Source organism: Zophobas morio, unplaced genomic scaffold, assembly GCF_036711695.1.
Source record: "Zophobas morio isolate AGI-343-1 ecotype UQ-CSIRO unplaced genomic scaffold, CSIRO_AGI_Zmor_V1 ptg000029l, whole genome shotgun sequence".
Taxonomy (NCBI): domain Eukaryota; kingdom Metazoa; phylum Arthropoda; class Insecta; order Coleoptera; family Tenebrionidae; genus Zophobas; species Zophobas morio.
In genome coordinates this window covers 10018052-10044202 of record NW_026972134.1, presented here as the reverse complement: position 1 = coordinate 10044202, position 26151 = coordinate 10018052, and the positions used below count along the sequence as shown (strand labels likewise).

The window sequence follows — 26151 nt, the reverse complement described above, 5'->3', positions numbered from 1 at the left end:
CTTGCAATTCCCATAATTGGATTCATTTGCAATTATTATCTTTCGTCGTACTTTACAGGTTGAGCTGAAGTTATCAGAAATAGTTATACCTACTGGACGCAAACATTTAAGACGTTTATGGCTTCACACCAATTTAACTCCCATTATAATTCAATAAGCCGTCACAGCCGGATGTCTTAAACCCGTTTACTGATAACGTACTACCTGTAAAGACCTTTTCTGGTAAAAGCACAGTTTCGGCAGTTATTTTAACGGCTTCCTCCTTAATTATGTCAATTGTTGCACTACTAAATTTTGGTGTCACATTATTTCTTCTTATATTATTTTTCATTTGAGACCAAATTAGTTCTATGGGGTTAAATATACAATGGTACGGCGGAAATCTAACCATTTTAAATCCACGTTTTTACGCTATATTATCTATTTTACATTGTTTTTCAAATTTTCGAGTGTGTAACACTTATAATACTTGTTTCTTTGTGTAATTTTCTTCAAAGTATAAATCATGTTCTGTAAGGAAATTTTGAATTTCTTCTTTCTCAGAACTCGTGTTGGGTATTTTTTCAAATGCAGTGAAATGCGTTATCTAACACAATCACACTATTTGGGGGTAAGTTAGGAAGAACTGTTTATCACACTTCTTGGAAATACTTAACGACTGGACTTTCTTCAGTTACCTGATTCTTATTTTAGTTAGTAATTTAATATATCGCACTTCTGTTAAATCCAATATATTTCAATTATTTAAGTCATACCGCTTATTGTATATATCAACCCCTTAAAACTAGTTGAAAGATTGGTGGAGGCGCCGGGCATCGCATTTTTTTTTACTAAATATTTGAAATATTTTTGAACTCGCCACAAAAAGAAATGATAAAAATAAGCTATTAATATTATGTAATACCTAGGTATACGTAGCGGTTTTCGTGTCCATATTTTGTTTTTCTGTACATTCTGAAATACAGCACCAAATTTACAAAATTGTGTCAACAGGCCATGAGTGCACTTCTGAAAACAAACATTTTAGACAAAAGTCTTCGTTAGAGTTCATAGAGAAACTACTAATTAAATTTAATGAAATTAAACTTCTTCCAGAAATGCATGTGATGGTTCAAGATAGTTACAAAACAGTGTTACAAAAAGAATGTAGAGTGTCGGTATTCAATTCAATTACATTTATTCAATTGAACGTTAACAGATGGAACTTAAGATATTTACAAAATGGGGTTCAGATGGGGGGTAGAGTGTCGGTATGCCGACTTGGGTAGGATAAAGGGTTTTGTGGGGGTGGAGCTTTAAAGACTTCTACCTCCAGGTATGGGAGTAACCCATTTCTCGTTGTATGTACAGCCTTACCTAATTTGTACACTATTTATTCATTAAAAATTTTCGAATACTTTTCTAAAGATTTTATTTGGTGTTTGAAGTTGGTACTTATCAGTTTATATTGACAGCAGGAGGGAAAAAATTTTCTCCTTCAAAATAAAGTGTATTTACCTAATATATATGTATCAACGTATATGCAGTTGTTAAGTCCAATCCTCATTTTTTACATATCGTGTCAATTGAATTGAATTTTTTATTTCGCTCTAATTAACTTTCCTACATTTCCTATTCAAAGAAAAATTGATTTCCATGTTTTCAGTCAATTCTTAACTATATCAGAAGACATTGTGCATTTGTTGTGTTCAATTTGTACTTAAATTACTAGGAGTATCAGATTCATCAACATCGACTGAAATCTCATAGCTTCATAGCATACTTGCATTAAGTGCACACGTAATTTTCGGAAATGCAATACAAACATTTTAATGAATTCGAGCATTACGCAACTATTAAAATTTTTTATTTAAATAAGGATATTATACCTACCAAAGTACTATGTCGAAAGTGTTTATTATGAATTTATTTAGTCATTTATGCATGTATGTCTTTCTGGAAACTGAATGCCAATTAACAATTTAATAATACAATTTTTGAAAAATTAAATCGATTTATTAATTTTAAACCTACTTAGTTGTGTAGTTTTTAGCCTAAATTATACATATTTCGCCTCATTGTTTTATCGTGCTTCCTTTAATTATGTATTATTTTAAAATTAGATATGTTAATTGTTTATTTCCTGCTTCTAATTATCCGAAAAGTTCATTAACAAAGTCACACATTTAAATTTTAAAAGAGCAAATTTTTAACAAATTTCGTAATTAAAAAACTTGACAAAAGCGAATCCACATAATTACGATAATTTAACAGGATTATAACGTATATGGTGAAGACGAGCAACCTTTACACCGCGGCGTTAACCCCAACCCGTTCCTAATGAATCAAAAGTTATTCATTAAAAAAACATAACCCGTCCACGCATGAGACACATAATTACACATTGCCTAATACTTCACCTCGCCAAAGCCAGGTCCTCATTGGCCCACCGCCCGCAGGGCAGCCATCATCCACACTCTCGCCTTCCATTGGTGGCGTTCCCTAGGCCCCTCCCACCCAGTTCCCGAGACCGAATCTTATCTATTACACTCACATTCGAACACGAGTAGTGTCAGTTCGTGCGACGTATAGTGATCGCGAAGACCTCCCGGTGATGGTATCTTACTACAATAGTAGCAACATGTACCGCCACCAGCAAGCCGTCGCCGCACCACCGGCCAACGCGCATTCCTGGTACGGTTACCATCAGGGCGCCCAGATGGGCGCCGAGCAGCAAATGTGGGAACCTCAAATGTGGCACCATCACGGCCACGTCCCGACGCATTCCGTATTCAACAATGGGGAGTTTTCGGAGTTCGTGCACTCGGGGATGGTGCACAACGAAGGTCACCACAACCAGCTGATGCCGTCGCCGACGATCACGGTTTCCGGGAGTGAACTGTCGAGTCCGGGAGCCGGAAACGGGAGTATTTCGCCTCAGAACCACCACCAGACCCAAGTGCCGAGGCCACCGCCGGCGAGGAGTCCCTTCGAGTGGGTGAAACGGACGAGTTATCAGAGTCAGCCCAATCCTGGTAAGTGATGATTTGTCGATGGTTGTGTTTAAGTGAAGGTTGCGGCGGGTACAGTGTGCATTTCATGTGACATTTCAAAACAGTGGTACATTGTGTTTCGTACTCTATTTCCCAACAAACACAGTTTTCATCATTCGTGAATTTAAATATCTTGACGAAAAATGTTAACTTCTGCGTTATCAGTGGATTATTATTTATAGATACGACCAAAAACATTGAGAGAAAAAGTTGAGAGGTTTTGTATCCGTTGGTGTTTTAGGTTTGGGACGGGGTGGAATATTTTGCTTACGGTTACATGTTACAACAATTATTTACTGTCACTGTGATGTCTTTGAGTACGGAATTAATCGTATTAGCTAATTATTTAAATAGTTAACTGATGGAAGTAAAAATGATCAGTTAATAGTTTTCGAAAATTGGTGTTCGTTATCACGTGCCTACACAGTTGAAGTGTTCTGTAAAAACTGAACAAATAGTGGTGTTATTAAATCCACCAAAACATGATTATACACAGTTGTTAAACTGTAATTTGTCGATCAATAACACTCTAGAATTATTACTTTATTTAAGTACATATCGTGAATTTTAAGTTTTATTAATTACAAAAGAAAACAGAAAAATTGTATAAATATTAAAATTTCCATAAAAAAAGGATGGGTTTACATATACAGGGTCCTGTCACTTTTATCTGTCAATTTCATCTCACGGAAAATTTGGTTAAAACAGTGGACAATTTTTCATAAAATATGTTCATCATAACTGTTGATTTTTGAGATAGTTATTGATGGTAACATCAGAGCTATATCTGTTGGACAAAATTCTTAATAACTAGGAAATTTTACATTTAAAAATGTATTTGTTGCTAAATACATTGTCAAAATGAGATCTATCAGGTTTTTGGTACGGATAAATTTATTATATAAAGGTGTACAATACTTTATAACACTACAAAATGTTTTGTGTATGAGGAAAGTTGAAACTGTTTCTAATTAATGTGATAACTGAATTTACACATTAATTTAATTTTGTAACCAACTGAAACATTTAATAAAATGCTCAGAATTACAATGATGATGATCAAAGGTTTTGTGAATCGGACCACGCGGCGTTGAGAATAACCTAAAGTGTATTCATGCACATCTGAGTAATAGAAACTTTGTTCCTTTCAGGAAAGTAATTTGAGATAAGGTCAGTGCTGCAAACTATCTTTTGGCGGACGCTACTATACAATATCATGTCTTAGGCTATCTGCGTTAATGTATACCTATATCTTTAATCTCTTTTTAAATTTTACAGAATGTAGGTATACTCTTTGGAATAAATTTAACAAAATTGATAGTTTTCAGGAAAGCTCGCATAATGTCTGTTAAACAAAAATTTTGACTTATGTTATATTTACAATTTCTGTGTAAAATTTGATTTTTTAGTCTTTTCTACTATACCGTGTATAGTATGACCAGATATATTGTGCGGATTCTGCCTCAGGCGTCTATTGACTTTCACTATTTTTTATGACGGTTTCACCGCCCATCACTGTAAACGTGAGATTAACAGGAGTGTTAACGTACAATTTATCGAAACAAATTTACCAATTTTTATTCACGATCATCCTACGAGTGTTCAAATGACAAGAACGCTGTGATTCATGTGCATAACTTCAGAATCTAATACCTTCATATTCCCATTCTGTGCAACTGTACATGGAAATTGTAAAAAAGTTTTTTGTTTGACATTTTGAATAACCGATGTCCTTTAATCTATTGTTTACAAAAACTCAGATTGCGTCTTATAGCTACTGCGATGGACAACTGCTATTGACAAGAATGACCTTTAGGTATATATCGGGTGTCTAAGTAAAAACTTGCTCAATAGTGTTGTTCATGGTCATTATTTTATTCCACTAAAAAATGTCTCTTCTTTTTGTCATAAGTTTGTCCTATAAAGTCATTTTCATTTCAAGACCAAAAACTAAGCTTTTGCGAGTATACGAGAAAGCAGTTTCTGGCAGTTTCTAGGTATTTTTTAGCCCTCGTAGATGCACTATTATCTATTAAAAATTAAATATGTAATTTTATTTCTTGGTATAACAGTGATACTAAAAATTGGGAAAGAGTCAATGCGGACTTTTCTTTACATAGAAACCAATGAAATTGTTAGGTGTCATTTTCTACGGTTTAGGCGGAAAACACATTATCTTTTTATTTTTTTATGTAATTTCTCAGTGCTTGAGTTTACACGGCACTGTACTTCTTCAGAAAAAATATCACCATTATTTTATTTTCCTTCGTTTCGAACATCGATTTTTTGTCTTCTTCAATTATTTAGCTGAAAATAACTTGTGTTTTTGTCAGAAATTTCAAAAATTCATCCTCACAAATATATTTTTATTAAATTTTGTTTAACTGATTGATGACGTTATTGCTGTGTTTTAAATTTACTTATACAGATTTTATAACAAAAATGATCGTTCCGGTTCTCTCTCTTGAGTTATTGCATCTATTGTTCATTTTTGTAATTTGCACAATCATCATACTCAAGATAAATTTTTGTATATTCTTTATTTATCCGTTTCCGTCTGCCTCTAGTTTCGTGGAGACATGTAGGTACATACCACATCATCAGGCCTCTCAATAGGTATATCTTATTTATTGGCATTTTGTTGAACAATTTAAAATTTAAACATTGAAGTAGGAATTAAGTTTAGATCATCAGATTTTACCTATTAGCATATTTTACCGATTTGTTTTAACAATTTTCTTAGAAAAAGCTTTTTCAGTTGTCTGAAATTTTGGGACTTTATTTAGTGTCACATTGGAAGTACAAATCAAAACTGGCACATGTATAGAGAAATCTATCATGCGAGGCATGTGGCATTAGTCGAAGGAAATTATTTGCAAATTTTTAAAACTGTTTATCAAACTTTTTACACCATGATGTTATTTATAGTTCCAGCTTTACTTTGACAATATAATGCAATACAAAAGTATGTAATAATAAAAACTACTTCATATTATACCAAAAATTGGTCTCTGGAAAAAATTTCCCTTGCCTATGAAGTACAGACCAACACATGGACAAATTTTGATTAACGATTTACCATGCTTACGATAACCTTAAAACGTTTGTAAGAGTTCAGAGCATTAGGTCTTTTAAACAATTCAAGACGAATTCATGAGCCATAGTACATGTACCAATATGTTATTTTATATAATTTAAATACTATTTTGAGGTGATGTGATCACGTAGTGGCGATGATTAGATACATTTTGTGCAGCGTTTGCCATCTACACGATATTCTTAAAATATTTTTAAAATTTGACAACGATCGGTTGAGTACTAATCTATGAACTGTCTGATGCCTAATGGAGATCGAGACAGACGGCAGGCGACAGATAGACGAAAACGGGAGGCTTAGTGTTTCATAGTGTAGAGATCGTGAAATGTCGAAAAAACATGAAAGGAGGCATTCGTCGGATGGACCTATTACAATTCCTTCTTAGCTTGCGCTAAAAAATAATAAGTACATTAAAATTTAAATTAATTAAATTGATTCTGAGAGTTTGACTGGTCGATCGCTTTAGTCTTGGTATAATTAAGTTAAGGAGCTTTTGTAAATTGGGTTTAAATATTTTAAACATACTATTTTTATTCTTGTTTGGTATAAACTCGTAAACACGTGCCGTGATGTAAACCTTATTTGACTGTAAAATAACGAGGCAATAGTTTAAGTCAAATACCTGGCACAAGTTAGGTTAGTTTTTATAGTTGTAATAAGATTCATCGGACGAATGTTTTCATGTTTTCTCGAAGTTTCATGATGCCTAGAGTACCAAAAAATAAGTCTCCCGTTTCCGCCTATATGTCTGTGTCGATTTTTATTAGGCAGATAATCTGCAAAACTATTGGATCAATTGTTGTCAAATTTGAATGTTAGGAATATCATGTCTGTGTTAAAACACTAACCAAAATTTGTTTAACCGTCCCTACCAACACTTTGATGGGGCCACCTCAAAATTGTGTATAATAACTGTAATGTAAATTCTATAAAATTACGTACTTCTGTACTTGTCGTTTATGAATCCGCTTTAGAGTTTTTCGTTTAGATATCCAGATTTTCGTAAAAAAAAACAAATATTTATTTCTATAACATTTTATTTTTTTAAAGTTATTGGAATCGTGAACAGGTAAAAATGAAGATGGTGAATGTTATATTGCACAATCTTATTCTTAAAAGTAATTGCTTTTTGTTAGAATGCCAATCATTTCTTTTATTATGTATAATTTGCACAAATATCTTCGTAATTATTTCTTCAGTACCTAAGTAATAAAACAATTTTGTTGCCACACAATCGACAAAATTAAGGAAACACTTTTCAAAAATTGAACAACTGGTAGAAAACTTTCAGAACTTTCTATAGGGACATTAGTGTAAGTAAATGGAATTAATGATACACCAACCTTACAGTAATAATAATTATTGAATTAATAAGTGGTATTTTTAGTTGTATACCGGGGAAAGCGGTGCTACATTTTTTATTATCCAGAGTGTTAATAACGAATGGTATTTAAACACTTACCTATGTTTTATAGTTGAAAAAGAATATTTTCAGAATTCATCGCTCTGTTGCTTAAAAGTTTTCATTACAAGGTACTATCGCAAGCAAAAGTATTATCAGTATCCAGCAGCGAAAGGCATTAGTCTTCTCGGCCTTCTCCATGGAGGTTTCCATAATCCCATCATAAATGCTTAGAATAAAGTAGACAAGAACCAAAACTTCCTGATTGGATTAGTGAAAGTTTTGAGTTCGAAACAAGAACTTTCTAAAATTAGTACCTATATTTTAAACTGCACAACAAACAAAAACTATTCTAAGGCTATTTAGACACAATTTCCTTCCACCCTGAAATACAGTCAAGAAATTATAAAATTTAATTTTGCGAATTTATTTTTTTTTGTGATAGCCCCTACAAGTTAAAATTAAAAGTATGTGTAGACCTGGACTGTTAAAGTAACAACATTTTGTGATGACGTTATCAACATTTATGAAGGACACATATATTAATTTCAATAGACGCAGTGTAGTACAATAACAGTGCTGTACTCAAATTTTTGAGAAAACGGATTGAGCCGTCTTTGATTTGATTTTAATTCTTTAAAATAACTTTCCACCGGGGTTAATTCTTAGAAAGCAATTTTTATTTATACAATACCTTGGTAAGAATTCGTTCAATTTTTGAAACAATTAGAACAATCAAGAAAACCGTGTGATTTTTAAGGTATCAAGTAATTTTTTTCGCTAATCAAAACGACATCTAATGGAACGTAGTTTTGATAACGTAACAAATTTAAAAGTTCTGTACATTTGAGAAGTGAACATACTTTTACTAGAACTTCTTAGTTATTTTTAGCCATACATATAATTTAGCATTAAAATTGTACTCTAGATCTTGTGAATCACCCTGGATAATTGACGTATTCTGTTGTATGAGTCCAATAGTTTCGGTATTAATGGATACTTATTTCCATACATTAAACGTCTGATAACATAGATTAGTTTGTGATTTTTGGTCACATTCGTATTGTTGCAGTTCAAGAGAAATGATAGCTAAAAAATTTTCATTCCCCCACATCACCATCCGTGTATTTGTTTAATACTTAGTTCATTCACTTTGATAGAGAGAATAACGAATAGGTAACGTTTTGTCAAATACCTATCTGTTAGAGCTTATAGTTGACGTGGAATTTGTAGTTCAACTGGTACTCAATTTGCAATTCATTTGCGATGAAACACAAGCTTATGAGTTAAATCAATCATAAAATAACAAATATTGTTCATTTTTTAAATTTAAATGAAATTTTAGTTTATTACAACACAAGTTTTGACACACATTTTACAAATGGGAAGAACACTTGATTCATGGCTTGATTCATCAGTTTCTACTTAATCCAGTTTATCTAATTATTTATTGTTTCTTAGAATTTTCAACGTGTGTTAATTTTAATCAGGAGCAAGAAATTAGAAGATTTTTATTGTAAAATATTATTCATCATTGCATTTGTCATAATTTTATTTTATAAATTATTTTTGTACAAAGATATACAAGTAATTTCCCTTAAACCTACAGGTTCTATTTACTTGGCTTTTCGCTTCTGCTTCACGATATACGGAAAAGATATTTATATTTTAGTTTGCATTCACATTCACTTCTTTGCTTTGAACACAGTTCTTGTAGGTGAAAATTTTTTCTCCAAACAAATCGAACGGCTGTTTAAATTTCCGGATGCACTTAGCACACTTCTTATCAATATTAACATGCGCCATTAAAACGTTCTAAATTGACCACATGTCATCAAAACGAACGCATTACATAAACATTTTGAAAGCATGTGGTAGGTGGTGTTATTAATTAATTTATCTGATGCAATTAACGCAGTGGAAAAACATTCACGTTAAATAATGAAATGTTGCTTATAGCCAACACGACGTGGTTTAGTGCCATTTTTTTACAAGACGGGTTGCACTTTTATAAGATATGTAAATCGCCTTGCAACACTTAACGCACATCAGTTGTGGCTATCGGCGTCGTGTTTTCCTCAGTGTTTATTTTTCTATTAATTTATTAGTTTATGAACTTCCAGCAATTAAACCTCTAATTGCTTTATTATGTATGGTATATAAACTCGTAAATCATATTTCTAGTCTATACCTCTGTTCCGTGTCGTTTATCCAAATTTGTCCGTCTAAAATTGCTTTTCTATTTGTTCTAGAGCTTGAAAGACGTCAAAGCTCCGAATCTGTTCCGGTCGATAGTCCCGAGCCCCAAGACGGAATCGGTACGCTTTTTTCTCTTATACCTATCTACCAAAGTAAATTATTCTCAATTTCGAAAAAGTTCCTCTTCCTCTCTTTGTTATGCTTTAATCTTCCCCTTTATCTTTTGCATGTCCGCCGTGATGTTTTTACGATAATGTCGTAATTCTTTTGTGATTATAACGTTACACACACATGACTAATTTCACAATTATGCATGTTTCTGTCCCATTTTAATTAGAAAGGACCGCGTTTCACAATTTAATTGATTTTTGTTGACTGCAATTACCAAAGCCTGTCTTATTTACGAATAAATTAACATGTTGATGGCCTCCAATTCGATATTCATTAATCTGACAGGTGCATCTCGCGTCGCCATATTTTAGTCCGCTTTAATGGCCGCTCGACCAATGGGAATTTTTTATCTGGGCAGGAATCTAACCATTAAATTAATTCGAGAGGGAATACCGGACGAAATAGTTTCGTTTAGCATCGAATGTGAGCGGCGAGCTGCGTTTTTTACCTGTTTATTGCGCCATTTTGAGGAGCGGGCACGCCAGTTTCGTCTGTGGCTTGATTTAAGTTCTTATTAAAGTTTTATGTTCACCAAAAGATCGTAAAGTTCTTCATAAAACTCCATGATTGTTTTACAACCCCTTGGTTTTATTTTTCTTGGCATATTCATCATGTGGTTTTATTTTGTTTTTTAGACCGTAAATTTTCCCGTTCGGACGGTAGACGCCATGAATGGCAGGTATGGACGCATAAAATTGGTCCTGAGCCGCTTTGCTTTTGCTTGGAAACAAATAATTCCCGTCTTTTTAAGCTCGGTAGGTCAATGACCGAAACTGCAAGCGTTTGAACAGTCACAATATTCAAATTTTAGTCGAGGGTGACGCCTTTCTGACAAGATCATTCAGGTTTTGGAATGACGGTCCTTTTGGAGGGATTTCCAAATCCCTCTAAAGTATGCCGAAGCTTTAGTGTACAATGGACCCTAATAAAATAAATACTATTTACCTACTTATAACGGTCTGGACGGCGACAATGTGGTGCTTTAGGATTGAAGATACGTGGAGCCAAGTTTTGGTTTTACTTGAAATTTACCTGCTTTTAACGCTGCAGAAAGTTGAAACGAGAAGTGGGTACAATGAACTATGATTCACTGTAATACCTCATTTTTGTTTTATTTTTCAAAGATAGAAATATGAAATGTGGAATTTCAAAGTGCTTAAAAATGTTTTGAAAAAAAATCGTAAGCAGTTCGTGGAGGATTATTGACATTTTTTAATTCTTGTATAGTTTTTACATTAGTTTTGTAAAGCTGTTAACAAATAAGAAACAAATTACCTATTGATGTTTTTAGAAGCATCATTCAGAAAATTTAATATCATCGTGTAAATTTGGCAGCTGGTTTTGCAAAAAAAATAAAGCAAAGTCGGGCATGGACTGTATTCTTGTTAAGTTTGTTTAAATTTCAAAACCATTTTATTAAACAAAATGACCCTCAAAATCAACTGATGAAGAAATTATAAAAGTTTATTCTGCAAATACTACTCGTATTTCGTTTAGGATATAAGTACCTCATAAAAATTACATAGACCCCATTTTACAAGAGGCTGATCTTGGTTTAAGAACCAGACTGGTTCAAGAGACACTGTAGCAAAGAAAATTAACAAAATTTTGTTAATCTTCTTTGACTAAATAGCTGCATCTAACAACAATAGGATTCACCGCATCTCCACCCCATTATCAGCAGCTCAATATTATCATAAAACCTGTTTAACTCATCTGAGAAACTGGATTTGTTTAAGGTGATTATACTTCAGAGAAAAAGAAAATTTAAAACGTGTTTCAAATATTTGAAAAACTAAGGCCAAAACAAGTAAACAAATGATTTATTCTTCCGCCAGTTAAAAAGATCCTCTCTAAGAATTAATAGTAAAATAACAATTGGCTGCACTTATTACTGACAAAACTAGTTAATTGATGTGTTCTACATGCACAGAGTGATCAAAAAGATGACGGATAAGCTCAATGGTACGTTGTTAAGAAGGCTAAAAACAAGTCGAAAAAAAATGGTTAAAAAAATCCCTGCACCAAACTTTTGAAAATATTAAACTTAAAAAATGAAAAATTAACTTCGAATTTTTGATTTGTTTCAATAAGTTGCATGTCTAATAGACAGTAAAATAATTGTTAATAATGTAATAACAATTTGCTAGAACGTCATTTTTGTCAATTTGTATCGGAATTTTAGATTGTCAATTAAATTAATTTACATTAAGATATCTTAGAATTAATTTAACTTTGAAGTTTAATATTTACAAAAATTTTGTTTACGGATTTTCAAGCCTGTTTATCGTGAGCTATAATGACTTTAAATTAGAAAAGATGAAAATATGTTTCTATAGTGTTATTTTTTATACCAATAATAAATAAATTGGTAAAAATATTTGTTTAAAATATTGATACCTACTCGTTTACTTCAAAAAACACTTTTTCTTGTAAAAATTTTATGAGGTTCCCAATTTTTTGGATAGGATACGCTTTCGAAGCTAGAAATAGCCAATACATAAATTGTTTTACACTCTACACAAGTTGGCAACATCGACATCATCACTGTAAAGTAAGACATTCTGAAACCCTATGCCCATCAACTTCTTCATTCTCTGCTCCTCTGCCCACTCCGAACGGCTATTAATCATCCGCGCCACCTCTTATTTAAAACATTAATTCGAAACGGGAGCGCGAGTATTACATAAATTGTCGGTAAAATTAGCAAAAGCTTCCGCACGAATACAGGACGATATAGTTTGGGAAATAACATCGCGACAGTGTAATAGCGTCAATGGACCCCCAGGGAAACATAACCTCAAACGGCAGGGAGTTGCGAATCGACGCTGTGGCAATTATCAGGCGATACGATACAGTCGTCGCCGCCGCCAACTCCATACACACGTACACACTTGTCTCATTTCGATGAATGTGGATGGCTCTGATATGGAGCCAATTTGGGCCATTGTTGGACGTGACAAATTGGCCCCTTTACGTTTGTTAAATGCCGCAACAACTGGTGTTGTAGTGTTATGGGTTAGGGGCGGTGGTGGCATAACAGAAGATTTTTTATTAGGAGAGTGTACCATATGATTGGGAAAAAGTCGCTTAGTAGGCCATGAAATTTAGTTTTAAAATTCCAAATGATGTTGGCATTCCAGTTGTTTGACAGTTATTTGACCGTAATTGTCAAACTGAACCAGGAAAGCGTTAATATTACCAACATAATTATTTTAATATTAAATTTCAAAGCTCGCTATACGACTTTTTTTCTTGATCATATGGTATTATGCAAGAAATAACTTCAGTCGAAGTCATAAAAGCGTTTATCGTAAAACGATTACTTGTATAATGGATATGTAGCACACTGTAGCATCATATAAAATACTAACTGCTGCCTTTTGAATACTATTTTTAAAGTAGTTTAAGCAACAATTAGTTCCATGATCTAAAGTTAGTAGCTAACCAGATTTTTGCCTAATTCCTTACAATAGATTTCTAAATTATTGCAATTAAATGACACATCTGCTATACTTGTAGACCAAATCTTCAAATGGACTATAATCTCTTAATCTCGTAAATATGCAAACAAAATAAACAGGAATTATGACATTACCACTCTCCACTTTTCGTACTTACTTCATATAACATAAAGTGATAATTTTTTGCTGTCAAATCTAATTTCCATTGTTTTCAGTTGTTTGATTTATCTGACAAATTTTTATTAATGAGGGTACAGAAAATCGCTTAATAACCACGATAAATTTTAACAAAATATCTAATCACATTCCGTCTGCGATTTTGTTTGATTTGGTTCTCCACTGTGATTATTTTGAACAATTTGAGGCTTGTCCTAAATTGCTGATGTTGCAACGTTCTGTGAGAAATCCACAGAACGGCTTTCAAAAATATGCCAACGATAGGTAATTGAGCATTACCTAACCATTGTTTAGTATGTAATCTTTGCCCCAAAATTTTTAAATAAGTTAAGGTATAAGGTACCTGATAAATAAAATCGGCAAAAATCTTATAATCATAGCGTAATCCTTCTTTGAGGAAGTAATTCAGAACATGTTCACTGCGTATTCCAGCTATAGGATTCCTATCGCGCTTTTTTCACCCCAAAATAATATTTCTTCTGATTTTAATACAAGAATCACCCAAATTTCGGTCGTTTCGATATGTATTCATTTTCCAAGGTTCCTTAATTCTTAACGGCTGTCATTTATGTGGTCAGTATGTTTGATTGTTTTTGGTCCGTAAATTTAATAAATGGTCAGTATTTTATAGTTTAAAGTAAGTTTGTTTTGGATGAGGTCAGTAGCTTATGATCAGTGAAAATGTGGTCAGTAAAATTTATATTGTCAGTATTTTAAATAGTAAGTAATGTATTAAAGACAAACTAGCAGTATTTTAATTTGTAACGTCTGTAAATTAATTAAAATTGTTTTTTATAATGTAATGTGGCAGTATGTAGTTTCGCGGCAGAAACATAACCTATAAAAGAGTGACGTGAAAGTCAACATGATGTCTCAAAATACTCTTAATAATGTTAATGCTTACACATCCGACGATGAAGCTGCAAGTTCTGTTTCTACACAGAAAGGAGGACAAAAAAAAACGCAGACATAACTGGAATATGGTAACTACCTTTAATGACAAAAAGGCTGCGGTGGATTACAAGAATTTATTACAGTTAAATTTTATTGATACAGAGTTTTTCGTTTATTTGTAAGACAATGATATTTTTCGTTAAATTGCATTTAAAGTATGTTCTTATAAAAATGTATTTACTACCATTAATTTGTTGTTTAATTTTAGTAAAATGAAAAAACTTTCAGAGTTTAAAAAATATATTTGTAGTCACTGCTACACGTGTTTCGGTACACAGTACCGTCTTCAGGCAGAAGATAAACTGGTTTATCTTCTGCCTGAAGACGGTACTGTGTACCGAAACACGTGTAGCAGTGACTACAAATATATTTTTTAAACTCTGAAAGTTTTTTCATTTTACTAAAATTAATATGGAGTTTAAACAAGTATCAGCCTCATCAATACATACAATTTGTTGTTTATTTAATATAATAAATAAAATTATATTTTAAAGACGTTCAATTATTTTTTACTAACAGTATCTAAAATTTTTACTGATAAAAGGATATAAAATTACTGGCCATACATGAATTATTATTTTACTCAAATCAATGTTATACTGATAATGATGTATATTATACTGCTCGTAATATGCACAAAATACTGACCATTTTTATTAAAAATACTTGCATTTTATTCATATAAATACTGACCAAATAAATAGAACCCATTCTTAACTACCTTATATTTTTGTTTGCATTTTTTTTTTTTTTTTTTGGTTTAAGGAACGCTTTATATGCTTAACAGGGAAGAAAAATTTATTATTTATGTTGTAGAATGCATGGCTTTGAATAGATGTATCCTTAGTCTTATTAGGTACACCATTTTCATAAATAAAGGGTTTTATCATCACCAGCATGATACTCTAGTTAATTACAACACACATCTGTATAAAAGACTGCTGTCTGATTATGTGATTTAGAAGGATTTTGATAAACTCGTCATTCGGTGACAGCGTAATATGAGTTTTAACAGATATTTTTTTCAAATTTATTTGATGTAACATTTTTCAAAACACGCTCGTTTTGAAAGTGGAAAAATGCCTCCAGAAAATACAATTATGTCTCGTACGTTAAACTTTTTACGACTGTAATTTTGAATTAGGCGAAAAAATTACTTTCTTTTTTCCTTAAAAGCGAAAAGTAACATTTTTTGTAAAAATGAACAATAACTTCAGAACGTCATGTAACTTTAGCAATGAAGCAACTGAGAAATTTGTTTTTGTTTACTGTCATGGATGTCTTGTAGTGCTTACGTACCTACTTTTACAGGGTGTCTCAATAATGCCTCTGAATTATTGAAAAACATTTTTGCATAGTCTAATAGAACTCGACTACATTTTTTTAACGTAGCATCCTGTACATTAGTTTATTTCTTTTTAAGGAGCAAAATGAGATTAGATGAAACCATTTTTGATCAACAATCTTCAAGATATTTGCATTTTTACGTAAAAAATGGTGAGATTAAAAAATTTGGTCCCCACCATACGTATAAAGATAAAGTGCTGGAATTTTGCAAAAAACAACAAATTTACACAAAATATTTTTTAAATCAAACGCTTTCTTTGGACATCGAATTTGTTGAGGTATATCTTAATATTTTATTTTTAGAAATTATTGTGAGTATGAACCCCAAAAATCTATAACAAAGCATACTGAGATGACTCCGAAAATATTTAGGATGCAGGCATCTTGCATGTATCCCATTTGAAAGTTATGAGAAAAGTGTTTCAAATTTAATCACAATCAATAAATAAGTTTGATTTGTTGGATTTTTTAAACGTGTGTTAAGGCAAAGTAATTAAAAAAGTTCTGTTCGAAGCCTCCAACTTTGAAATGTTGTGGATGTGCAGGTACTGCCATTTTTCCCATATATAGAAATGCAATTTAGATATGTTGAAAACTATTATAACATTAAAAGATGAACCTATTATACAATCAGTGGTAACTGAAAAATTAACAGGAATTAATAGATACAACACTTAATGAACTCAAATTAAATTAAAAAAATATATAAGTATTTAATCAATTAAGAAATATTTATAATGAGTAGCTACTAGCAGATTATTGAAATAGTGGTAGTTAATAACAAATATCATTGTATCTTACTAATGTTAAATGTTCATAATAATTGAATAGTTATCTAATTAATAGATAATTATTAATATCAACCAAACAAATAAATATGTACAGGCTGTTATTGAAAGGTATGTACAACAAAATTGACAGTTATTCCCGAAAACGTACAGAGGCGGTTCTTGAAATATTTATATTTTAAGGAAAAAAGAATATATCCTCCACAGGGTGTTAAAGAAAGGGATTTGCTTGATAAGTTCAATATTGACTCTTTAAAATTTAGAAGAATAGTGCACAGTGTCTCTTTTATTTATAAATTTATACATGGTAAAATCTCCAGTTCTGACATTCTACAGAAAATTAATTTTTTTGTGCCAAGACTTGAGACGAGATATATGAATATACATTTAAATTACCAGTATGTAGGACAAATGTAGAGCTGAAATCGCCGATGCGCAATATGTGTCAATATTGCAACGGAATTAGCAGTAGAGTTGATATATTAATGTTTTAATTTTATGATAATTGAAAACAAATTGTTAAGAGTTTAACACAGGTGTATTCAAAAATAATAAATAATATATAAATATTATTAAATCCTAGCAACTGTAACAATAAAACTTTTAACTAAATGTTTCTATAGAAACGAAAGATGATCTTTTTATCAGAGGCGTACAACGAATTTGGACATAAATTTTAATGATTTTTATCTCTAAAAGGAGAACACATTTACCTGAACTGTTTTTTACTTTTAGCACCCATACTTCGAGACCAATTGCCGATCTTATTTTGTACGTACCTGTCAATAACACGCTGTATAGCCTGCGTTAAATATACAGTATGTCCCCGGATTGAGTTCACAAGAGGAAAAAAAACTGTATTTTCTATTTTACAAAAAAATGCCTTGCTTAATTCAAAACGAATAAATCTGCAATTAAAATTTTAATATTGTCAAATATTGTCAGGCTGTCCTTAAAATCGAAAAAAACTAAAAGTAACGAAGAATTTAGAAAAATGAAAAATTAATTTTAAAAGTACGGACTAGGAATATTTAAGTTTTAATTGAATTAAGCAAAAAATGTTATTGCTATCATTTTTTTGTAAAATAGAAAATACAGTTTTTTTTCCTCTTGTGAACTCAATCCGGGAACATACTGTATTTAGTTGAAGTCGATACCAAATTGGCTCGCAATTGATTTTATTTAATTATACTTAATTAAGCACTTAGTTATAATTAAATAATCTTTTGAAGCGAATGAGAGATCGTAAAACATGAATTTAGGAAACGTATACGTAGGTATAATAATTATTATCTACTGTCCTTATGAAAAAAAAGAATGTCTTGTCTCGACTACCTGCTTCACACATCTAAAGCTTAGAAACTATAAAACTAAAAAATTGAACTTTACGAATGTTATATTCTTTACAATGATTCCTACTTGTTGCTGTTACTATAAAAAGTTTTAAATGCTATTTATGCAAGAACGTATCTTGAACAGGGAACCATTTTTTCAGAAATCAAAACTTAATAAATATGACAGGTATATTTTTGTGGATGGCCTTTATTTTAAATTTGTCTTAACTGAAAAGGAATAAACACTAAATCTTTTCACAAATGACTGTTATAAATCTTTGCGCATTTTTGTTTTCTGGATATTATAGACATTAAAAAAAATGTAAGCAGTAGGAGTATTTGTAACACTATACTACGGGGTACACAAATATTTTCAAACATATAGCGTATCGGACATTGTACATCTCAAACTCCTTCTGTCACTTCTGTCATTGCTCTCTCACTGTCACTACTCGAATAGTCGATCTAACCTCAAACTATTGATAGACGTTCCGAAAACATTTCAACATCAAGAAGTAACTTGATGTGTTTTTTTATTTCATCACTCGTTATTTCACCTTTGAAAATTATGAACGTACAAAATAGGAAATCTTATTTCATCATTATTACTGTCCCTGCAACACTGACAAATCTCGACACACATCAGTGTTGTGTGAATAATAAAATGTCACTTAGTCTCAGACCACAGACTGCTTGTACAGAAAATTTTAAAAACTCACTTTTTAAAAGAGGACAATAATTTTTTACAGCTCTATATAAAAACTTCCTAAATATCATTAATGGAGTAAGCGTTTAACATGTTTGCGTCATTCCCGAATTAACTGCTTCGAATGCAAGTTCCCAAGCGGTGACTGGTACATACAAATCGCTCGTTTCATTAATTAAAAATAGTTATGTATGTAGATTATAAAAAAAAAAATATTGAGACCAGTTTTTAATATCTTGAGGCATTTGTGAATAAGGAACATTAGGTATAGACAAAAGGAAAATTTTTATTTTTATCAGAAAATACAAATATTAAAAGAGTATACATCAAATATTGTTTTATAACAATTTATAAATAAACGTAAAGTACCTGCGTTTGTTCAACTATGTGGTCATTTTCATTTCTTTTTTACAAGGTTGTTTCTTATCCGACATATTCTGATAAAAAAAGTACAGACATTTTATTTTGAGGTTATATTAAAACACTGATCATACAAAAATACGTCGCTCGCAAGCCTAAATTTAATTAATCTTCTATTTCACGTACATATACATCTACAATGTTAGTGGTGTGATAAACCCGAAAAGACGGTGGAAATATGTTTCAAGTGTTTGTCGAGAGCTTTTTCATCTCCCAGAATCCCTCTAAACTTCGTACCCCTGAACCTTGCAAAAATCGCCCTGATTTATTCAATAAGAAACGTAATAGAGTCACTCGGCTGCTGTAAACACTAAATAGACATCAAGGCATAGGACTGTGGCCATAAAGCGGTCGGCGTGCCTCTTTATGACGGTCTTCACGTTCAGAGGCCGTCGGTCGAAGCACGTTCTCACCAACAAAATCTCTTTATTATCCCGAGCAAGCGCACAAGTCCTCCTAATAACAACCGTCCGCCACTTTTCATTTTTTCGAAACGTTCCAACGATAAATTCGTGTCAAAGCAAAAACCTCCTGCTGTGCAAACAACACATTGGACGATTTATTTTAAAAGCGTTGCCAATGGTAGACAGCCATGTCCAAACAGTGGCTAATCCGATAAAGGCATGTGCCACTTGGACATTGCCTAACTGTCAAACAAGATTAAGATAGATTTCACTGGTGACTGATGCTCGACATATGTTGGCGGGTTTTCACAACACTTTGCGATAGCTAATTTCGGTGTCAATTGGGGGAGACATGAGCATGATTGAGTTTTGAAGAGACGATAATGGATGTAATGGATGTAATGGTGGTGCTTGTGGTGGAGAGTGGTTTTCAACATGTTTACTCTGCCATAACGACGTGTAATGTATTTAAGATAAATTTTTACATTAACCATTAAGTAGGAAATGTACACCTTTTTTATTATTTTTCGAATCTGCGTTTGCCGCTCTGTCAAAACGTGAAACGTGATCGAAACTTTCGGCAGATGCTGCACGCTGACCAATGATCGCGTTTCACGGTAGTAATTATGCGCATTAAAGGTAAGCGGCAAAGTGAACGTCTGCGGAGGGGGCTTGTTTTTTATACATCAGGACATTTTCGTCTCTAGACGCAAGTCTAATAGTTTCAACTGAATATTTACCGATCTTATCGCTTTTAAAACAACCAAGAGATAAGTTATAAATAGGTCGTTTGTGCGTGTGTGGTCGGTAATTAATTGTGTACTCAGATTTTAACGTCGTTGTTCGTTTAAGAATAAATTAATAATTTATTGCGTATTATTTTTGCAAAACCAGCAATTGTAAATTTTATTCAAGTTTATGTTTTGATATCAAGTCGTGACGACTAGGCAGGCATAAATATTTGCGACAAGAATAAGATATTCATTACGCAGAGATAAAAACTGTTAAGGTTTGTAGTTGTTGTTCTTTTTTTGTTTGAAATGAATCATGTTAAAATTTTGGTTTTTATTCTAATAACTGTTGGTATCTTAAATTCTAAAGAAAATTACTTGAAGATGTTGTGATTTATATCAATCGATCAAATGAGTAGGTATCTATACCATTTTTTCTGTTTTTGGCGTCAACTTTGAAAATTACAAAATTTGGTGCCAAATTTATACAAATTAATTAATTTTTGCGGGTATGTTACTTACGTTACGTTAAGAAAAAAAGTTTGTAAAATTATGGAAAATTAAAAAAGTCCAATGTAACTGCGAGTAGTTATGTACTTGTTTCATGGAAATAGGTAAGGGTATACCTATACACTTAATTATTCATATTAATTGTTCTCAAACATTAAGAGCGTTCCTTATTTGTGGATATTTTTTTTTATCCACATTTTTGGCGACTTCTTACTGTTTATTCCTCCAACAGCAGTTTTAATTTTTAATTAGGTGTTTTTCACTTTTAAATAGCGGTGTTACTGATTACTGTAAAACACGAAAATTAAAAAAAAATCATTTCTGCACCACCACCTTTTCGCTATTGTTTAATTTTATTAAGACATTTTAAAATCATTTAAATGAAGTATTTGATCATTGAAAAATAATCAATTATTTGAAACGTTAAAAAACATTCTTGTTATAGATTTTGTGTATCAATGGATATAATACCAAGTTTACGAATTACAATATTAAATGATGTATCATCACTGAGAAGATAAAAATATTTTGTGTTTAAAGAGCTTAAATAACTCTATTCCCTTTGAAAAAAATTTACATCGGTTCTAGAAAAATCAGGGGTGATACGTATTCGTACAAAGAGATTTTTTTATAATTGACCATTCCAAATTTTAAAAGTATTCTCTTAATATATTGAATACATTTATGCTTTATTTAACCGTTATTTTTGTAACCTGTGAACTCTTAACTAATAAGTCAAATCTTAGTATGTTTACCTTTTAATGTGTTATTAAATAATTTATTTTTCAAAATTTTCTCGTAACAGCCTTTTAAAAACAGTAGACGTATTTAACTTCTTATTTGTTTTATTTCTTAAGTTCGCATTCTTTTTGTTAGCGAAAAAAGTCTTATAGAACTTACAGAGATTTTGGCACCTCAGTATGAAATTTAGCTTCTAGTTGAAAAGGGATTCATATCAATGTCGTTCAAAACGAATTTTATTTCACTGTTTATTACACTTACACACTAACAACATTTACCAAAACCACAAAACCATTTCATCTACACAACACTAAAAACATAATCTCAAAACCAGCAACAAAATGAAAGCGACGCATTTAGCAGTTATTGTTCGCCAGAGCAACAATGCAGTTCCGATTTCCCACATTTTTTTTCCAAGACGTGTAGTTTAACCTGAGCGATAATAACAGTCGCTATCTGTACCGATGTCGGATGTTAAAAATATATAATCCTAGTTCAAACATAGCCTCAAGATGCGGAGTATCCTGGTCTAGGCCCAGGACAATACACATGTTGTCAGGTGCGTTAGATCTTATCACGAATAAATAAGCCGCCTCTTCTCATCTCACCGCCCGTTAATCCGTTTGATCAACGATTGCCCTTATCGCATTCACACAGATATACGGGCTAAAATTTTTTCATATTGATACACACTTAATGAAATCCTAGAAAACGTTCGCCTTTGTATTGTTTCCGAGAAGAGTATTTGTGTATCAAAAATGAACGCGGAAAGATGTTGGGAAAAGTTGACGTTACCTTTTAACCATTACGTGATATTTCGAATATACGTACAAAATTTGACAACAATCGGTCTGGTAGTTTCGGAGATTACGTGTCCAATGAAAATGGGTACAGACGCCAAACAGACAGATAGGCAGACGGAAACGAGAGACTATTTTTTTCGTACTCTAGGGGTCATGAAACTTCGAGAAAACATAAAAATGGCCATTCGTCCGATGTTACTCTACTTTTTTAGCTTACGCTTAGGAAATAAAAATCTCTATCTCTAAATTAATTTTGTAGGGCATATTTAACATTTTCAAATAAATTTAGTTATGGAAAAAGAATTCCTCAAACTAAACGATAGAAGAAAAAAATTAACTAAATTGTTGAAGTACTTAGTTGCAATAACTTTTTTGTGCTCATATTGAGAAAATGGTGAATTTTTACTGCATTTTGGATTGAGAAAATTGATCATTTTTCAATCTATTGAATAATGAGCACTTTTCTCCACAGCTTTTGTCCAATCAGAGCGCGACATTTCCTTTTCTCCACAGGTCGCCACTATCACCCCTAATAAAAATTGAACTCGTCCATGTGTTACCCTGGTTATGTTTTGCTTACACGTCATCATTAGGTAATGTTAATGAAAATAATTCTTGATTTTTTTGTCTTTACTTTCTTGGTTATGTTACGATATACGGGCGAATACAAATTGGCATGGGTAAAACTCAACAATTGATTTCTTACTAACTCGAATATACACGACTAATAACTACTACAGCGATTATGTACAAACTAACTTCGGTGTAACTTGTCTGGACACTCGCCTACGTCACCGCTTCTGGACTTCTTTGGAGTCCCCATTTGCGACTTCCGTTTCCAGGCGTTTCTTTAGCGCTCCGTCGCTCAGTCGTATTGAGGACGAATTAAAAAATTATTTTAGTTATTAGTATTTCAAAAATTTACAAGAACAAGTTTCCCAAGAACAATTTTATTTAATAAGTATTAAAAATATGATAATATAAGTATTTGTTTAACACGAAATCTTTTTCGGCAAATTTTTATAAAACAACTATAAGCTACACAAAAAGTAAATGAAAATGCTTTTACATTTCGCAGAATTAACTCCTAAAATTACTACAAAAATTTTGCAAGCAGAGTGTTCTATACTTTGATGGCAAATAGCGCAGATATTCAAAACATAAACATATAGGCATGTTTTGAACGTCTGCGCGATTTCTTGGGCACTTTACCATCAAAATATACAATATTTTTCCTGCAAAATTTTTGTCAATCACACAAAACTAATATGAAGTTCCACAACAGGAATTCGTTATCTTGGTGAAGCTGAAGTCTTACAACAAAGTTAATAAATAAGGATATTAAGAAATGGTAAGAAATTAGAGAAATGACATGTGATGTATATATAGACCGTATCGAGGACATAATAAGCTTCCGAATACATTTCAAGACATGTTGGAAGAATTATGTACATAATACAAATTTAGATTAGTAATTTTCCCGACATGTAGATTATTAAACATGTTTTACATTTCAAGGAGAACTGCCCAATAATTCTTAGATCATTTCTTAGATTTAAAAACTGAAAAAACACTGGTAGACACGAAGATTATTTGTCTAACAGACAGACAACGACGAACGACAGACAGACCATCAGACAGATGAAAAAGAAATTCTGTTTGGTTGACTGTTTAATAGTGATAACAAAGGAGCAGAGATTGAAAATTAATTAAATAAATAAAAAAGGTCAAAATGAGAAACAGAATAAACAACTGTCACATATCTGGTATTTCAAATTATGGTGTTACCTAGATAAAACTGGTAAATACTTGAAAATAACACTCTGAAAAGGTTGAGACGCCGAAAGAATTATAAGAACGCAACTTACTAAGGCTAAATTTTTTTCAGCTACTACTGAAATTAGAAATAAAATTGTTAAAATACCATGAAGAAACAGAAGAAGAGGAAATTACATCTGTGAAAGTGCACTTGCGATGAGCGATTATTCTGCTTTCATGTTAAAAGGATCTACATTCTCATTATGACACCTTGAAAGAACTGTAAGAGATCCAACAGATTAAGACCAACTTGTTTCATCTCCCACTGAAATTAGAAAACAAGTTGAAGAAGATGAAGAAAATATGCCTGTGATTGTTCATATGTGAGTGATCGCTCTGGTATCAAGTTAAGAGATTCTACATTCTTATAATTAGGTGAGTATATAAGAAAGAAATAGGAGTATAAATAACAGAATAAAAGGCAAATTGTTTGAAAGCATTTATTAAGGAATTAAAACCCTTACTTCAAGCTATCATTCAGCTTCATAACGCGATGTTGCCATTTCGTTTTAATAATTGAATCGCGTAAGAGCGAAACATAAGAGACTGACAACATTATTTCTGTAAAGAAAGAAAATGTTGAATTAAGGAACTTTTCTGCGAATTGTAGAAGCATTTTTTTTGTAGTAGTAGACGATTTCCCTCATTTGCCGCTCACTGATTCTGGAAATTTGTTATAGGGAAAACAAGAACGAAGGACAAATACCGAGTAGTATATACGGACCTCCAAAGGATAGAATTAGAAAAAGAATTCACTTTATTTAATCGTTACATAACAATCAAACGAAAATCGGAACTAGCTACTACTTTGGGTTTATCAGAGCGTCAAGTTAAGATCTGGTTTCAGAACAGACGAGCGAAAGAGCGGAAACAAGCGAAGAAGCGTGTTGAAGAGAAACAGCAAATGAACAGTCTTTACCAGCAAAACCTCTTACAGCAGCAGCAACAACAACCACAACCACCGGGTCAGGGGCAACTGATTGTGGGTTTTCCACCCCCAGCGCCGTTTATGATGCATTTACTAAACGATAATCCCATAAAAACTGAAAATAGTGATGGTGGTGATTTAGATAATGTTGCATAAAACCATTTAGTGATTATGCCACTTTCTCAAACCGTCCCATTAAAAGTGCAATGTTTTATGTGCAATTTCGTTAACGCAATAATTTTAAGGTGCATGACTTTTGTTCTTGATAGCTTTTATTTGTATTAGTATAATGTTTGTCTCAATTGGCACAAAATTCTTTAAGGAAATTTTATCTACAAGTATAGTTATATTTAGAGTCTTATTGCATTTCACAAAAAGCACACTTATAAATAACTAAACTAAAGCAACATTCTTCCCACATCTTGCATTAAGTTTTGAACTTTATAAGTAAATTTTGCTTCTACTTTATATTTTAGATTACGTCCAACTAAATTATGAATGCTTCTGCAAAGATTTGATTTGTAAGATATTTCGGTTCAACCATTTTCAAAAACTGAACTGTCAGTGAAAATCTTTTATTTCCAAAGCTCCGTTAAAAATTCATAATAATCGCGCATTTTATCTGCTTTAAATTTTGTGCCAAAATCTTTGAGAAATACATACGTGGTTTTCGATCTCACTTCGATTTTTAGAGAAACGCTTAGGCATTTCATCGTTCAATCTCAGGTTTTAATTGCTGATGCTAGTTTTAAATTAGTTCAGATTGTAAAGATAGATATATATTATATTGTATTATATTAATAAAGAGTTATTATTTTGTAAAGTGAATAGATATTTGTTTGAATCTTTTAATATGATATCCTTTCATTTTTTTAATCAAAATTGTTTTCTTTAAAAAATCTTAAGGTTTTGCAGACTGAAATCAGTATTATCCGTTTCATATATTTACAACAGTCTTCTGGGTACTTTTTAATTATGGGGTCGCTAGTTTATCCGGCTGCAGTTAGTTCTTGATTTCCCTTTATCTATATGTTTTAATAATATTATGTTGATTTCTATTAGTGCCAGTTGTTTTCTAAAAGACTATTAGTTAGGGAGAAAAGTGTTCTTAAGTAGAGTGTTCTT

At 32.0% G+C, this 26151-nt stretch overlaps 1 protein-coding gene across 1 annotated transcript; it reads left to right on the top strand.

Moving 5' to 3' along the window:
• Positions 1 to 1097: 1097 nt before the first annotated feature.
• Positions 1098 to 25854, top strand: LOC135137384 (uncharacterized). The gene is made up of 6 exons (XM_064067011.1): positions 1098 to 1250; positions 2254 to 2330; positions 2410 to 2413; positions 2486 to 3014; positions 9784 to 9849; positions 24779 to 25854. Exons 1-6 carry the CDS (start codon positions 1098 to 1100, stop codon positions 25180 to 25182), a joined length of 1233 nt encoding a protein of 410 aa, XP_063923081.1. The 3' UTR covers positions 25183 to 25854.
• The last annotated feature ends 297 nt before the right edge of the window (positions 25855 to 26151 follow it).

What these genes read in the sequence shown, in the direction of transcription:
- LOC135137384 (XM_064067011.1), top strand. Translation starts at nt 1,098, where the DNA reads ATGCATGTGATGGTTCAAGATAGTTACAAAACAGTGTTACAAAAAGAA. An exon ending in TCAGAGTCAGCCCAATCCTG is followed by an intron (nt 3,015 to 9,783) that starts GTAAGTGATGAT and finishes TATTTGTTCTAG; the next exon opens with AGCTTGAAAGACGTCAAAGC. An exon ending in CGAGCCCCAAGACGGAATCG is followed by an intron (nt 9,850 to 24,778) that starts GTACGCTTTTTT and finishes AATTTGTTATAG; the next exon opens with GGAAAACAAGAACGAAGGAC.